General features: G+C 36.6%; 4 protein-coding genes across 5 annotated transcripts; 1 reads left to right on the top strand and 3 right to left on the bottom strand.

The window, feature by feature from the left end:
* Positions 1 to 258: 258 nt before the first annotated feature.
* LOC147545160 (peptidyl-prolyl cis-trans isomerase Pin1-like) lies at positions 259 to 2,625 on the bottom strand. The gene is made up of 2 exons (XM_086636532.1): positions 2,189 to 2,625; positions 259 to 582 (listed from the first exon to the last, which is right to left on the bottom strand). The coding sequence occupies exons 1-2, from the start codon at positions 2,559 to 2,561 to the stop codon at positions 458 to 460; spliced, it is 498 nt and encodes a 165-aa protein (XP_086492658.1). The 5' UTR covers positions 2,562 to 2,625; the 3' UTR covers positions 259 to 457.
* A 2,453-nt stretch (positions 2,626 to 5,078) lies between these two features.
* On the top strand, positions 5,079 to 6,773 carry LOC147545159 (uncharacterized). Of its 2 annotated transcripts, none has more exons than XM_086634379.1 (3): positions 5,079 to 5,301; positions 5,387 to 5,452; positions 6,486 to 6,773. In XM_086634379.1, exons 1-3 carry the CDS (start codon positions 5,254 to 5,256, stop codon positions 6,531 to 6,533), a joined length of 162 nt encoding a protein of 53 aa, XP_086490505.1. In that variant the 5' UTR covers positions 5,079 to 5,253; the 3' UTR covers positions 6,534 to 6,773. The 2 variants fall into 2 exon arrangements, 1 of the variants encoding a protein (XP_086490505.1); XR_015223359.1 differs by having other exon boundaries at positions 5,144 to 5,301; positions 5,387 to 5,867; positions 6,034 to 6,773.
* Positions 6,774 to 7,766: 993 nt separating this feature from the next.
* LOC147545158 (ribosome-binding factor A family protein) lies at positions 7,767 to 9,655 on the bottom strand. Its single transcript, XM_086634378.1, has 4 exons — positions 9,085 to 9,655; positions 8,702 to 8,875; positions 8,058 to 8,276; positions 7,767 to 7,963 (listed from the first exon to the last, which is right to left on the bottom strand). The coding sequence occupies exons 1-3, from the start codon at positions 9,460 to 9,462 to the stop codon at positions 8,130 to 8,132; spliced, it is 699 nt and encodes a 232-aa protein (XP_086490504.1). The 5' UTR covers positions 9,463 to 9,655; the 3' UTR covers positions 7,767 to 7,963; positions 8,058 to 8,129.
* A 2,366-nt stretch (positions 9,656 to 12,021) lies between these two features.
* On the bottom strand, positions 12,022 to 13,434 carry LOC147545157 (uncharacterized). The gene has a single exon (XM_086635806.1). It carries the CDS (start codon positions 13,432 to 13,434, stop codon positions 12,022 to 12,024), a length of 1,413 nt encoding a protein of 470 aa, XP_086491932.1.
* Positions 13,435 to 13,772: the final 338 nt, after the last annotated feature.

Below are 13,772 nucleotides of genomic sequence, written 5' to 3'. Positions count from 1 at the left end.
GATCTAGAGTTCCAAACCCTGACAAGGCCCAAACAGTCCAAAGACAGTGGCCTGCAATAGTTATGACGGTAAAGAAGGCAAAGAACAGAGAGAAAAAAGATGGATCAAAACAAAAGTTTTATTCTAGGTCCTGGTAAATGGTAATGGTTGCCCACTTGCCCTAACTTAGCCCAATAGTTGACTAGTTCTTTTGCAAAAGTTTACCGTCCCCACAACATCTTTTACCGTCACAAAAGCATAAGCCTAAAGAAATGGTAGTGAAAGTGTCAACATTTTCCACCCATATAATTCCAAAATTAAAATTAGTTTCAAATTACAGAAGGTTTTAACTTCGACAAGAATTCAGATTTAAATGCAACTGCTAGCAGTGAAATTTTCCACCTTTCACTGCTCATTATCGCCTTCCGTTGAACACTACCCCCCTGTACTCATAGGCTTATTGAATCTCGGTGAAATATCAACCAGTTCTCATGATAATGTGAACACCACTGTCAGTATCGACAATGTCACTGATGTCACCAACCTTCAGAGCATATGTTGCTTCTTCAAATGGCCTCTGCATCTGACCCCGGCCAAATGGACCTGTAACATTTACAATTTCTTAGAGGATCAGAGGAAGTGAAGCAAATTCAGTTATAATTGATCACACGTCATGCCAAGTTAGATGGTTAGTGTGTTGTGTTTGAATAGTCAAGTTAACTACATGAACATATGTTTATTTCTTTTTTTTTGAAACTAATCTGTTTATTTCTTATGTTTATTTCTTTTTTGAGACATCGACAACGACCTACGTGAGTCATCATCATCACAAGGCATTGGTACATCATCCAGATGTTATAAGCACGATAATTCGCCTAAGTTAAACAAATAACTAAAGGGGCATAAAGGCCAACAACGTAGAGTCTGAAGCCCAACAAATTTATTACTATTCATACCTTTAATGACACAAATTCAATAACCATAGATTCCACCTCCTCTGGGAATCAAACCTGAGACCTCCAGGGTTTTGGAGTTTATGTCAACACTATCAACCACTTGGACAACCAAGTGCTGACCATGAAAATATGTTTCAACAACAAAAAAACTACATGAACATATGCATTTGAGATATCGAACATAGAAAGTAAATGCACAAATAACACGGAAAAATGCAATAAGTGTCGAGATATTTCCATGCGGTAATGTCATGGTAACTTGTAATAGACAGGGAAAAATTGAGTTTGTACTAACTTTCAAAAGGATAGCAACTTCACTTACAAAAAAAAATAACCCGACAATACCTATAACTTAATTAGTTCTGAGGCATTTCATGACTTTTTTTTTTGATGAGAGAGGCATTTCATGACTTGTTTCTGTCTTTGAGAGAAATAAGGGAAACTTAACCAATGTACTCAGAAGCATACTCTACGCACACTTGAGACGCTAAAAATTTTGGTCTCTTACCAGCCCGGAGACCATCCCTAATTTTTCTTATCTTTTTCTCCGTTAAATCTATAGTTTTGTGTTAAACACATGAATGTTTTTCATTTCCTCCGAAGAGACTCGTCGCGCCACCCATGCCTAAAACAGCCCATAACTTGACATCTTAACATTCGTCTCTACTTCGGAGCTCTCATCCAAGACATTTGTACAACTTCCCTATAAGAAGAGTTGAAGGGGTTCACCATGAACCCATAATAGTATCTGCCGCAACCTAAGAATTGCATATGAATGAAGCAGTTCCAATTCAAACTATGAATAAGTGCTTACAAAACATAACTAAATTAACATGGTTTGATCCTTCTCAACAGGAAAAATTAGGTTTTCCTTAACGTTTGAAATGCAATTGACACAAAATTGTTCAGAGAATGAAGAGCTCTTGCAGAATCATATCTAAGGGTTACGAAATTTGTATACTAGAGACTCGTTTTTAAAGAAATTGTTTTGGGAAATCAATAGGGTTTCCACTATACAAGAACAACCAGATAATAATAACCTAAAAATCCTACTCTTAACTAGATCTTTTTCCAAATTCTTGAGAAAAATTAGGTAGTATTTATTTGATCAGTAATGTCAGATCTGTCCTATAGAAACCAATTCATAAACTTTCATTAGTTCTAAATTAAAAATAGACCTAATTAAGACAGAACACTAACAAAATATGAAAAAAAATTAAAACCCTAATTGATGAAAAAAAACAAAAACTGACCTAAATCACCACCGCGCTTGGCAGAACTGCAATCAGATTGACGAGAAGCAACATCTTCGAACTTAACTTTTCCGTTAACGATATCCTCTTTTAGGGTTTTGAGCTGATCAATAGCGCTTTCTTTAGTAGTGTTTTTGATGATACGACCTTCTGGATCTTTCCATGAGGCTGGTCTCCTTGAACCTTGATGCTTAATTAAAATATGTGAAGCCCTAACTTGATTAGAAGACATTTTAGATTTCTTCTTGTGTTTATCTTGATCTTTATCTCTTCGATGTGATGATGAAATTGGAGTTTTCTTCCTTTTCTTACCTTTCTCGCCCGAACTTCCTTCAACCCTTTTTTCCTCTTTTACAGGAACTACGGACTCCATTGAGGGACTCAAGTTTGTTTATTTCCGCCCATATGTTGGTCAAGAAAAGTTTGTTTTATCGGGCTTTTGAAAAAAATGAAATTCTTTTGGGTACAAAATTATAAGGGTTATTTCGCAAATGACCCTCTAGTTTAAGACCAGCTTCCCACCTAGCCCCTCTAGTTCATCCAAAATGTCCGGATAACCCTCTTTTTGTCGTCAATGTAAAAAAAAACCGTTAACTATATATTTTCTCTTCCAAAAGTAACCCTCCTTATTGTTAGAGCACGTCTCTTAACGCACGTCACTCAAAATTCATTTAACAATGCAACGTCATACTTCACCACTCTATCTAAAAACTCTTTTTTCAACTCTCTCTAAAAACTCCTTTTAATTGTTTAAAGATGATCAAAAAATTAATCAATGAAAGAATGGTAAAAACAACTCAAAATTGTCCTTGATTAATGAAAAAACATGTTCAGGAAAAACCATTGTGATGATGAAGAATCATGGTGTGAATTTTCCAGTCAAAAGTTGTTGATAAATATGCTACACAATCACAGTTTCTACAAGCTCATACCCTCGTTCCATTCTATCTCTCTCTCTCTCTGTCCCTCTTGACTTTCTATCTCTATTCTATTTCGTCATTACTGAGTCACGGGGTTGATCTACTTTGATCAACCCTGTGAACAAAAACAACTGCAATAACACCAAAATGCTTATTAATCATCAATGTCCATCAATCCCTCAGCAACATTATCATCTTTCCAATTAGGAAAGCTAAATCAGAGAAATCTCAAATTACCAAAGAAATTTGTCTAATTAAAAAAAAAAATTGTTTCGATTAGTTCGAGTAATATGGGTAAGAACAAAAATCAAACAATTGGTCTAGGTTACGATGATGATGAAGACTTGATTCAAGAGAGAGAAAAATTAGGATTTTGATGATAAAGAAGTTAATATAGAAGAAGAACTGACACACAAAGGAGATTTAATTGAAGAAGAAAAGATGAATCACAATTTAGAATTAGTAATCTTACAAATTTCTTCAAATGTCAGTGAAAAATCACTTCAAGATATGAATTTCTTTGAATTCATCCTCTAATTTTCCTGCTGGAGAACATATCTTTTGATATTTATTAGAGGCCGATATCAGGCATCCTTCTTCTGCTTACGAAGCCATCGTCTGTTACGATCTTCTGCTTCCTTTTGTAGAGGTCGATTTCGCCCTTCCTTCTAGTGTTGGGAAGATTAAGATCTAATGATAGAAGTTTTCTTGATTTTGTTATTTCGTTATCATCTTCAACAATTTCAGATGAAGCAAGTGTAACTTGATTATCACAAGGGATTTGGGTGGTATTAACGGTGCTTGTTGTTCCATGTCTTCTCATATGACCAGCTAAAGCTTGCCTAGAAGAAAATTCAGACCACAAATTGAACATTTGTAAACTTTAGATTTATTACTTGAATTTCTGATTTTGGGAATTTGAAGATAATCATTGAATTGTATTTGATTATTCATTGAGTTGTATGTGGTTACTACTTTGATCATCTTCAGATAATTAAAAGGAGTTCTTAGAGAGAGAAAAAATGAGTTGAAAATGAGTTTTGGAGAGAGAAAGAGAGAGAAGAGTGTGGTGAAGTATGACGTTGCATCATTAAATGAGCTTTGGGTGACGTGCGTCGAAAGACGTCCTCTAACAATGCGGAGGGGTAACTTTGGAAGAGAAAATACAAACTTACCTTTTAACATTAACGACAAAAAGAAGGCCCATTTGGATATTTTTTGTAAACAAGCAGAATAGGCGGAAAGCTGGTCATACACTAAGGGGGCCATTTGAGAAATAACTCAAATAAAAAAAAATTATCGAATTTTTTCGGATAACAAAATTTCCACTATTTCTTAATCTCCGACCACTAATCGTCGCCATCACCTCCTCCCTCCACCATTATTTCTCTCTCCTCCATTTCTCTCTCTTCTTTCTTCACTATATTTTTTTCTGGCAAAGGGGCGCCTTTTCTTCGCAGCAATAGATGAAAGAGGCAGGATGAGAGAGAACAAAATGAACAAGTCTCAAAATCCGTTAAATCCAAACTGAAGTCTTAAGAGCATCTCCAATGCAACGCTCAACTTGAAAAACTCAAATTTACACATATGATTACTTGAGTTTTTTAACAAAAATATATATTTTCCAATGCAACATTCAACTTGAATCTCAAAATGATGTGACTATAATAAATGTTAAAATACTCAAAAGGAAAATCAATTGTTGAGTTTTCTTTTGAGTATCTTAACATTTATTATTGCATCACAATTGGCTCACATCATCATTTTATATATTAAAAAACACAAGAGTAAATTTAAAGCAAATGTTGAGTTTTTTGAGTGTTGCATTGAAAAAGTATTTTGAATTGAAGATTTCAATAGTTCCACCTAAGAAATAGAATTTCGTGATGACGTGAACAAGGGTTGGGCTTAGTGCAATTTAGTGTGCCTATATAAACTTCCAACGGCGGGCCTCCAAAATTAGCAGCCCAAAAAGTGAAATTGGTCCCGAGAGATAAGGACTTTATCGTGATTCAGCTAACATTGAGTTGCGATACAGAAGCAGTCTTCTTCTGCAAATCTAGGTCTCCTTGGGTTTTGTTAGGTTTTCTCTCTCTTCCTTGCGAATTCTCTCTGTGTTTCTTCTTCTTACAAGCTTCTTCTCTAATGGCACTTCCTCCTGGTCCTTATTCTGGCACCAGCACTCTTGCTTTGGTAATCCTTCATTCTCATTTTTGGCTGAATTTCTAATAACATCATCCTTCAGTCCTCACATGTTTTTTTCTTATAATTTTAACAGGTTGCTAGGGTTTCAGCCGTCACCATCGGTACTGTTTATGGAGCCATGAAACTCAAGTATCTCAAGGTATATCTCATCAGATAGATCTATTTTGTCATTGTTTTAATGTTCACCCTTCTTTAATGGTTTGTTTATGGTGGATTTGACAAAAATATTGTGATTAGATCGTCAATTGTTGGATGACATCTTGTCTGATTAAAACTTTTCTTTAGAAACTCAGGGCTTTATATATCATCTATGATTTACTTGACGATTCTAAAAGAGATGTCTTTAATTCTGGATATGATTCTAACCTGATATTGTCAGGCTGAATTCAGAATCGATTGTCGGGTAGTATGGTTACTTGACGATTGACAAGTGAATTTGATCGATCATCCTCTATATGAGGAGACATTAGAAAGGGTGATATATTGAGTACATATAATAGATGTTTGATCACAGACTCACCTTTTAATTGTTATATTTCGGTTAACAACCCAATGTTGCTATTGGGATCTAATGAATCCTTGGTGGGTAGTTGAGTGGACTCTGGAAGATTCAATACAACGACCTATCTTGCAGCAGGGAGTGTCTCATATATGCATGGCCATAGAAGAATGTTTTTTGTTGAAGCTATTGGATTTCGCCTAGGATTCATTAGGTCCCAGTCGATTTCTTTTTTTATTATCAGAAAATCTTCTACAATAACCTGAGGAATATGTAACTCCGGTGTAGATAGAAGGAAAGATATCCATGTTCTTCTGTGTCAACCTCGATGGTAGTCCAAAAGCCTGTTTAACTGGACTTACCCTCCCTTGGTTTTTTCTATGACTCATTTGCTTAGTAGCACGTGCCCTTTTGGTTGAGCCTAATTTAGCACTTCCTGATTAAGTTGAATGTCGGGTTGAACCTAAGTAGTAGTGAACTTTGTGAGCAACCGATCCACCTGAGTAACTCGAGGATCCAGGATCAGCAGTAGACTAGGTAGATCTAGAGCCAAACCTCTGAGCTAGTTGTTATGATTGAATATATGAATTGTTTGAGTTCAATCCATTTACTCCAACTTCCAAGAATTGCTTGTTGCGAAGTTATTGATGTGCTTGTTTGGTTATTTTGACAGGCAACAGCAAAATCACACAAGAAAGCAGATGCTGCTGCTCATCACTGAGAGATAATATGTGAGCTTTGTCGTTAGTTTCTGATTGTAATAATGTTTGAACGCAGAGATCTGTGGGGGGTGATTGTTCGCATTATTTCTTTACGATAATTACAAAGCGATGGTGCTCTTGCTTACTGTTTACAATTTTGAGTTGTTGCTTCTGTTTTCTTTGCCAAACCATAATAGAGGCCATTAATTCTCTGATTGATTGTTGAAAGGCACCAGTCAAAAGGATTTGTTCATTGTTCACTTATTTTTGTTATCTACAGAGCAAGTTTGCTTGCTGCTACAGTTTATGTTCTTCATTTATTGTTTGTCAAGCAGATTCCTATTAGCCCTTCTTGGTTCATCCACTGGTTGCACTACTAAATGATACCCTCTCTTATCGGCTCTCTCGATCATAAAACCCATGATCAGAAATAGTCACAGCAGTCACTCTCTTACTGTGCCTGAACTGCATCTTCGGCCTTGCGTGCCTGAACCACATGTTCAACCTAGACCTGTGAAAGACGATCTTGGAGAAGTATTAAGCTCAAGTGGTGTAAACTGTTTGGAAAGCAAGAAGAGAGCAAACGATTCTTGCAAAAGTATTAAGTTGAAGAGGTGTAAACTACGAGAGCAACAAGAATGCAAAACATTAAGTTCAAGAGTCAAATACTTCATATCGAGTGTATGTAGCATATCAACAACGTTTAAAAAGGTGCATAAGATGACTTTAGGTACATTATAGTAGTACTACATCAAAATTTATGCTTCGGTTGTTATGCCGACTACACACAAATTCAATAAAATATACTATTAGTTGATCAAATACTATTACAACATTAAAATATATATATATAAATTGAAGCTAGGCCTCTTTGCTGCCTCGAGGCACGGCTCCTTTATCAAAGAAAACTGTATTAAGGCAGAAAAAATGTTTTTAAACATTGCATATCAATAGCACTAAAAGGTTCTTCGAGTTGGATATTGCCACAACAAACAACCTTGATTTTCTAGTGTTCGCTTTTTATTCTTTTCTCACTTATTTACCATCCAAAGATAAAAGTGTAAGGTCATAGAAGTAGTTTGAAAGTAGAGTTCCAAAAAGAAATATAAATTTTTTATTTCTCACAAATTTCCACTGATAAAGGGAAGGGTTTCCAAAACAGGGAAGATGCCCTTCGACAACGAAGAGGTGCTCCCACGGCTAAATTGCATTATTGCATGGTGTGAGAGTTATGCTTGTGGTGCCAAATACCAAAGCTAAAATGAAATTTGCATTAATCGAGTGAATATGCACATATTTTTTCTACCAAAAATACATGGTTACACCAAAGAACAGAGACTTGATCAAACAAAACTATGCAGTGTTTGGTGATTCAAAGTACTTGTGATTTAGATAACACTGTCCTCTGTCTTCACTCCATTTTTGTGCTTCAGAACCGAGAAAATCCGATCTGCAATGCGAAAATCACAACAGCAAGATTTAGGGTTTTTGATAAAAGGATAATTTGGAACGGCAACCATCAAGAATTGAAACCCACAAATAACCTGTGAATTGATGTTCCATGCCCAAGTTCACGTAGGCGAAATTCACTGCAAGCCCTGCAACAAGGGGAGCGCCTAATTTACATAAATAATTCCTTCGTCAGGGTCATCTGCATCATTATCCTCTTCATCCTTAGTAGCATCGGATGAATCAGAATAATCTTCATCTTCACCTTCTACTGTCTTTTTCTCATTCTTTAACTTATCCAGTATAGCTATCACCTGTTATGTAACAACTTGAATGGGTCAATGCAAAAAATATCTGGCTCTGAAAATTCATACAAAATTGTTCGTACATGCTATTTTACAATTTACGGGAATGTCAGTTGAAAACGGAAGAAGATGAAAGTTTGAAGATTTGTTTAGAATTTCATCCCGTATAAGCATAATGTATTAAAAGAGAAAGTTCGATACTCTATTGTAACAAAGTTATATAGTTGCAAACGAAGTGCATTAGAAGTACTCAAACTGGATTACTATCATCGACGAATCCAGTTTGATTTCGCCTAAGGCACTACTCACTAGGCAAAAACAAGAGGCTAATCGCCTAAAAAATTGAACAAAACAGCTTATGAGGCAAGGTAATATGACCAGAGTCCATTCAAATGAGCTAAGAGAACGTAAAGAGAAAAGATAAGTAAGATTACCCTGCTTCCTCGTTCAAGAGACTCGTCTTCGATAAAACGTATTTCAGGAGTCAATCGTAATTTCATTCGCCTACCTAATTCACTTCGAACATACTTAGCTTTTGACTTCAATCCAGCAATAGCTACATCTCTACCTCTCTCGTCCCCAAATACAGATACATATACTTTTACAACCTATCAACATGAACTCAAATCATCATACTTCAATTCAGTACCATGAAAATCTAAATAGTTTATATGTACTTGAAATTGAATAATGAATTAGCCTAATCAGAGTGAAACAAGTCAATTTAACCTAGGGTTTCATATGCCAAAAAGATGCAAACTTTATAAATTGAAACTAGGGTTTGAAAATTATGGAACTGGGGGATACCCAAATGTACCTGTAAGTCAGTAGAGACCTCGACGTCAGAGACGGTGGTGAGAGAAGATAAGTAACGGTCAGCACCAAGGGCGGCTTCAGGGAGGATAGCATACTGAAGAACTTTATCAGTAAGAAGCATATCTGAAAGTTCTCTCTGAATTTGCTTCGCCACCATTTTAACCCTTCTAGGGTTAGCCATACACTTTATTCTATTCATTGGTTTCTTGAAGAAAGTGAGGGATTTGAGTTGGGTGGTCGTGGTTGTCGTCAAATTTGTCGATCTTTTGGGGGTAATTGAAAATGAATTGGTTATGTTTGTTGAAAGGAAATGATGATGAGATAGTGACAATGGAGGTGATGGTAGATGTAGCTGATGATGAATAACAAGATTAGGCATTTCAATTTACAAGGGAAAATTGTTCTTTCTCTCTCTATCTATCTATCTTTTTCAGAATTGAAGCTCTGGTTTTTGGGTTCAGACAAGTATAAAAAGAAGGAAAGATAAATGGCGCGGAAGAAGAAGGGATGGAGGATATCTTCTTCCTTAGTCACCCGCCTATAAGGAGGGAGTTGCTTACAAATAAAACATTAGGAATGCCTGGTGAGTGTTGAGGCTATTTAGGTCATAGAATTTTAAAGGCGCTCCATTTTAATTTATTTTATTTTTTTCGGGATAGGGTATTCCATTGAAACAAAAAGACCTAAACACTGTTTGTCGGAATAGGGTACCCAAAATGTTGCCAACAAATGAAGGACATAAGATGATTTTGATTTACACGTAGGGTCCTTGTGTCACTGCTGATTTGCCACGAGCGCCTCATTTGTGTTATAGGTGCCTCCTCCGACCCCTTTGGCTGTGGTAACTTCACATTGACCACTCCGTTATTGGCACCCCGAATCTGTGAACATAAGATGATTTTGATTTACAAAATCTACTAAAACTAAGGCTAACTATCAAAAGTTTACATAAAAATCATAAAAGAACATCCTCTTTCGGCTTATTGAAGAATCCACAACTAATTTCAAACACATAAAAAAAATTACTAAGATTATTCAGTTTGGTCTTTTGACGAAAGAGAATTAGAGGCTTTAGAAACATCTTTGTAATGGTCAAAAATCGTACTAGGCCTACTTTGTCTAAACGTTGCCTAGATCCAGCCTACTTCGAATAAATATCGCTTAGGTCCAGCGCCCAACCCACTCGCCTACTAGTTGGACAATCTCCAACATAGAATTCGACCCATTAGAAGTCTAAACTACTCTAAGTCCTTGTGAACTCCCATCTAGACGAACAATAACCTATTAAAAGTAACAATACTCCAAGCACCCCTTGGTCTCCCTCAACTGAGCCTGCCAGTTAGCGAGTCAACCTCAACTCCGGAGATCTCGCCACACATCCATTGGCAAAGTTACTCGAAAACTCGACGTCGCCTCAAATACCTTTAGGCGATCTCAGACTGCGAAGAGTCGAAAATCGAGGCGGGTAATCGTACGGTCAAGTTATTTTAGGCGACATGTAGGCGGCTAGAACGAGTCTCCCTTAGGGTTCCGAGTCACCCTCGACCCCAATTATTTCAGATCTGATAGACTCCAAGAGTCCATTAGTCACATATAAATAGAAGGAGACTCAGACTCCAAAAGAATCGAATATCAACTAGAACCCTACTGAGCAATCTCCCCTCTCCCACTTGTTATCTTCTAATCAATACTCTAGACGACGATAACCTACCTTCGAACTCCGAATCACCAATCCATTTCACTTATCTATTAGCCAGAATCATTTATCGAGTCTACTAAACTCATTTCCTCTCTTGCACTTATTACCTTCTAGTAAATCATTTCAGACGACGACATTCTATCTTCAAGCTTCAACACACTTGAAGTCAGTTAGAACCTCTGGTTGAGTCGACCTTTTGACCACTCTACGAGTCGAGCCACCCTTCGACGATACAACACGGTGATACCCTCAACATTTCATTTATTTACTCTATTTATAATTTGTTGACTTGACTGTTAGACCCCCCTTGACCGTCACCATCCCGGTGTCCCCAAGACTTCACAGTTTCTACTTGTTTTTTATTTGTCTACAAGTCCAACCACAATGATAAGAACCTGCAGGTCTTACTAAAGGCTAACCAAAGATAAACGTAATACTAATAGAAAACTTTATTAATAACTTCAAGATTCATCTCCCCGAACTACTATGAACTCAACCATATATATAGGCTACAACCAGACAATTTAGACTCCAAATAGGACTCCTAATTAGACTTCAACTAGGACTCAATATTTAGAAATATAGAAATATAGAAACTCCTAAATTACGTAGAAACTCCTAAATTACTTAGAAACTCTAAAATATAGAAACTCTAATTTTAAATATAGAGAATATCTTTCTTTATCATTCCTGCTCCCTTGACAGCATCCTTGCCCTCAAGGATGTTCCCAATCATAGTTAACACCGGGTCTCCCTCATCTTCGACAATTGATATTTCATCATCAATCGTAATATTGAGGATAAATGTCTTCTTCTAAACAGAAACATGAAAAACATGATGAATTTTAGTTCCCTCTGGCAATTCGAAACGATACGCTACTTGACCGATTCTTTCCAGTATTTTATATGACTTATAGTACCTTGGAGATAACTTCAAAGACACCCTCCTTACTATAAAACTTCTCTTCTCAGAGCAGCTACTCTTATTAGATGTTACTTGTTCGGAGTATCCTCCGTATATGATCAGTTTTGTCTCCTTCAGTAGATTGATGTTCATCGAACAGTTTGATGTTCAATTAATTTTATAGCCAAAAATAAATTTTAGAATTTTTCTTTTATGTTTTGTAGAAAAGTTTTCTGATAGAACGTTTTTTAAGTTAAAGAGTAGAAAAAAGACAATCTAGAAATCCACTTTTTATACCCTTTGACACTTTTTTTTTTTGTTGAAGAACAATAACATTAATGAAGCAAGGAGTTCTTACAATACAACTGAATAAGAAAATAAGGGATATTATGCCATCTTTTAGACAGATTATGCTTTCTAGACCATTTAGCCAGCTTGTCAGCATGCGAGTTGGCTGCCCTATTAACATGATGGAATTGGATTGCATCGAATTCACTGCATTTCTCTTTGATCTTCTTGATGTGGATCTTCGATTGCCATTGAATAGAGTGTCGACTATTTTGTAGATGATGTATTAGGTTGGCATTGTCACTTTCAATGATGACCGAGTTATAAAGCTTATCTGCTGCCCATTCCATTCCCAGAAGGATTGCCCGAGCCTCTCCTTCTTCACTATTCCTTGCTCTAGATGTCTTGATTTGTGCTTCAATGAATTTAGCCCCACTATCATGAGCAATAAGGCTGAGGCCGACCGTAGAAGAGATGTAGAGAAAGGATGCGTCGACATTGATCTTGATGGCATTATGTTCCGGCGGTTGCCACTTTTCACTGGATTTGCCCTTCTTATGTTTAGAGGGTTTTTCTGTATTCGGGTAATTTTGAATCATTTGGATAATTTTCGGGATGTCGTTAATTTCATGCTGAAAGCAGTGGTCACATCGCGTTTTCCACAGAATCCATAGAATTGTAGCGTAATGTATATTGTTACTAGTATAACATAGATCCGGCTGTTCTTCCCACGAGAATATCCAGTCAACGATGGAGGCAATGTTTTCGGTTATGATGTTATATTGGAACCAAATATTTCTCGCTAAAGCGCAGTGTAGAAGGGCATGTTCAATGGTTTCAATTTCGCTACAGTTCGGGCAGCTTTCTATCTTATCTATATATTTCCCTATTCTGGCTTTGACCGGGAGAGCCTTGTTACACGTTTTCCAGATGAAAAACAGAATGCGTGGCACCACCGGTAAAGACCATATAAATTTCCAGTTTTTGGGATTGGAGCTCTGTTCACTATTCCTAGCGCTTAGGTGCAGATACATTGACGACACTGTAAATTTCCCTGATTTAGAAAGTTGCCACTTTAATTGATCTTTACCGTCCGGTTCAACTGGTATGGTTTTTATGAGATTCTGGGTATTTTCATCGAAGTTTTCTTTAAGGATGTCTAGATCCCATTGGTTGTTGTTAATGAGCTGTGAGACTTTAGTTAGATTGGAATTGTTATTATTCACAACATTAGTTTCTATTTCAGGGATCCATTTATCCGTCCAAATATTAATATCCTTACCTGTATGCACTTCCCAGATGGCTAGATCTGCAACGATGCCGAAATGCTTCCTTATATTTTTCCAGGTCCATGAGTGATGAGCTTTGGCCGGGCCTGGAGAATCTTTGTTCGGATAGTATTTGCTTTTGAGAAGTTTAGCCCAGATAGCATCCGGATTATTCCTAAGCCTCCAAGCCATTTTGGCAAGAAGCGCTGTGTTATCAAGTTCTCGCAAGTGAATACCCAGTCCCCCTTTTTTTTTTTACTATTGTATTGGAGATTCTCTATGACAATGGAACTGCTCGTATTAAACCTCCAAAATATGGAATGTTTCAATAGAATAAGTCAAATACAAAACTAATCCAACACTCTATCATATGGGTGACTTTGTTGTACTTTCTTCCACCTAATAATGACCTTCTTTCCAAGTCATAATAATAGCTTACATAATTATTAACTAATTTAAGAACTTGTCAACTAATCATTCATGATAAGTCTTTAATATCAACATTAACTTCTTCAAGCTGATATATAATT

This window comes from Eschscholzia californica, unplaced genomic scaffold (genome assembly GCF_041429995.1).
Source record: "Eschscholzia californica isolate CP2 unplaced genomic scaffold, dmEscCali1.0.p SCAF_4, whole genome shotgun sequence".
Classification (NCBI taxonomy): Eukaryota; Viridiplantae; Streptophyta; class Magnoliopsida; order Ranunculales; family Papaveraceae; genus Eschscholzia; species Eschscholzia californica.
The sequence above is the reverse complement of the archived record's forward strand: the minus strand, read 5'-3'. Positions and strand labels throughout refer to the sequence as shown.

Bases quoted from the DNA above. Each gene is read 5' to 3' on its own strand.
- LOC147545160 (XM_086636532.1), bottom strand. From the start codon at position 2,561: ATGGAGTCCGTAGTTCCTGTAAAAGAGGAAAAAAGGGTTGAAGGAAGT. The intron at 583-2,188 runs GTCAGTTTTTGT...TAAATGTTACAG, and splicing joins CAAGCGCGGTGGTGATTTAG to GTCCATTTGGCCGGGGTCAG.
- LOC147545159 (XM_086634379.1), top strand. From the start codon at position 5,254: ATGGCACTTCCTCCTGGTCCTTATTCTGGCACCAGCACTCTTGCTTTG. The intron at 5,302-5,386 runs GTAATCCTTCAT...TAATTTTAACAG, and splicing joins GCACCAGCACTCTTGCTTTG to GTTGCTAGGGTTTCAGCCGT. The intron at 5,453-6,485 runs GTATATCTCATC...TTATTTTGACAG, and splicing joins TGAAACTCAAGTATCTCAAG to GCAACAGCAAAATCACACAA.
- LOC147545158 (XM_086634378.1), bottom strand. From the start codon at position 9,462: ATGCCTAATCTTGTTATTCATCATCAGCTACATCTACCATCACCTCCA. The intron at 8,876-9,084 runs GTACATTTGGGT...TCATGTTGATAG, and splicing joins AGGTCTCTACTGACTTACAG to GTTGTAAAAGTATATGTATC. The intron at 8,277-8,701 runs GTAATCTTACTT...GTTACATAACAG, and splicing joins CTCTTGAACGAGGAAGCAGG to GTGATAGCTATACTGGATAA.
- LOC147545157 (XM_086635806.1), bottom strand. From the start codon at position 13,434: ATGGCTTGGAGGCTTAGGAATAATCCGGATGCTATCTGGGCTAAACTT.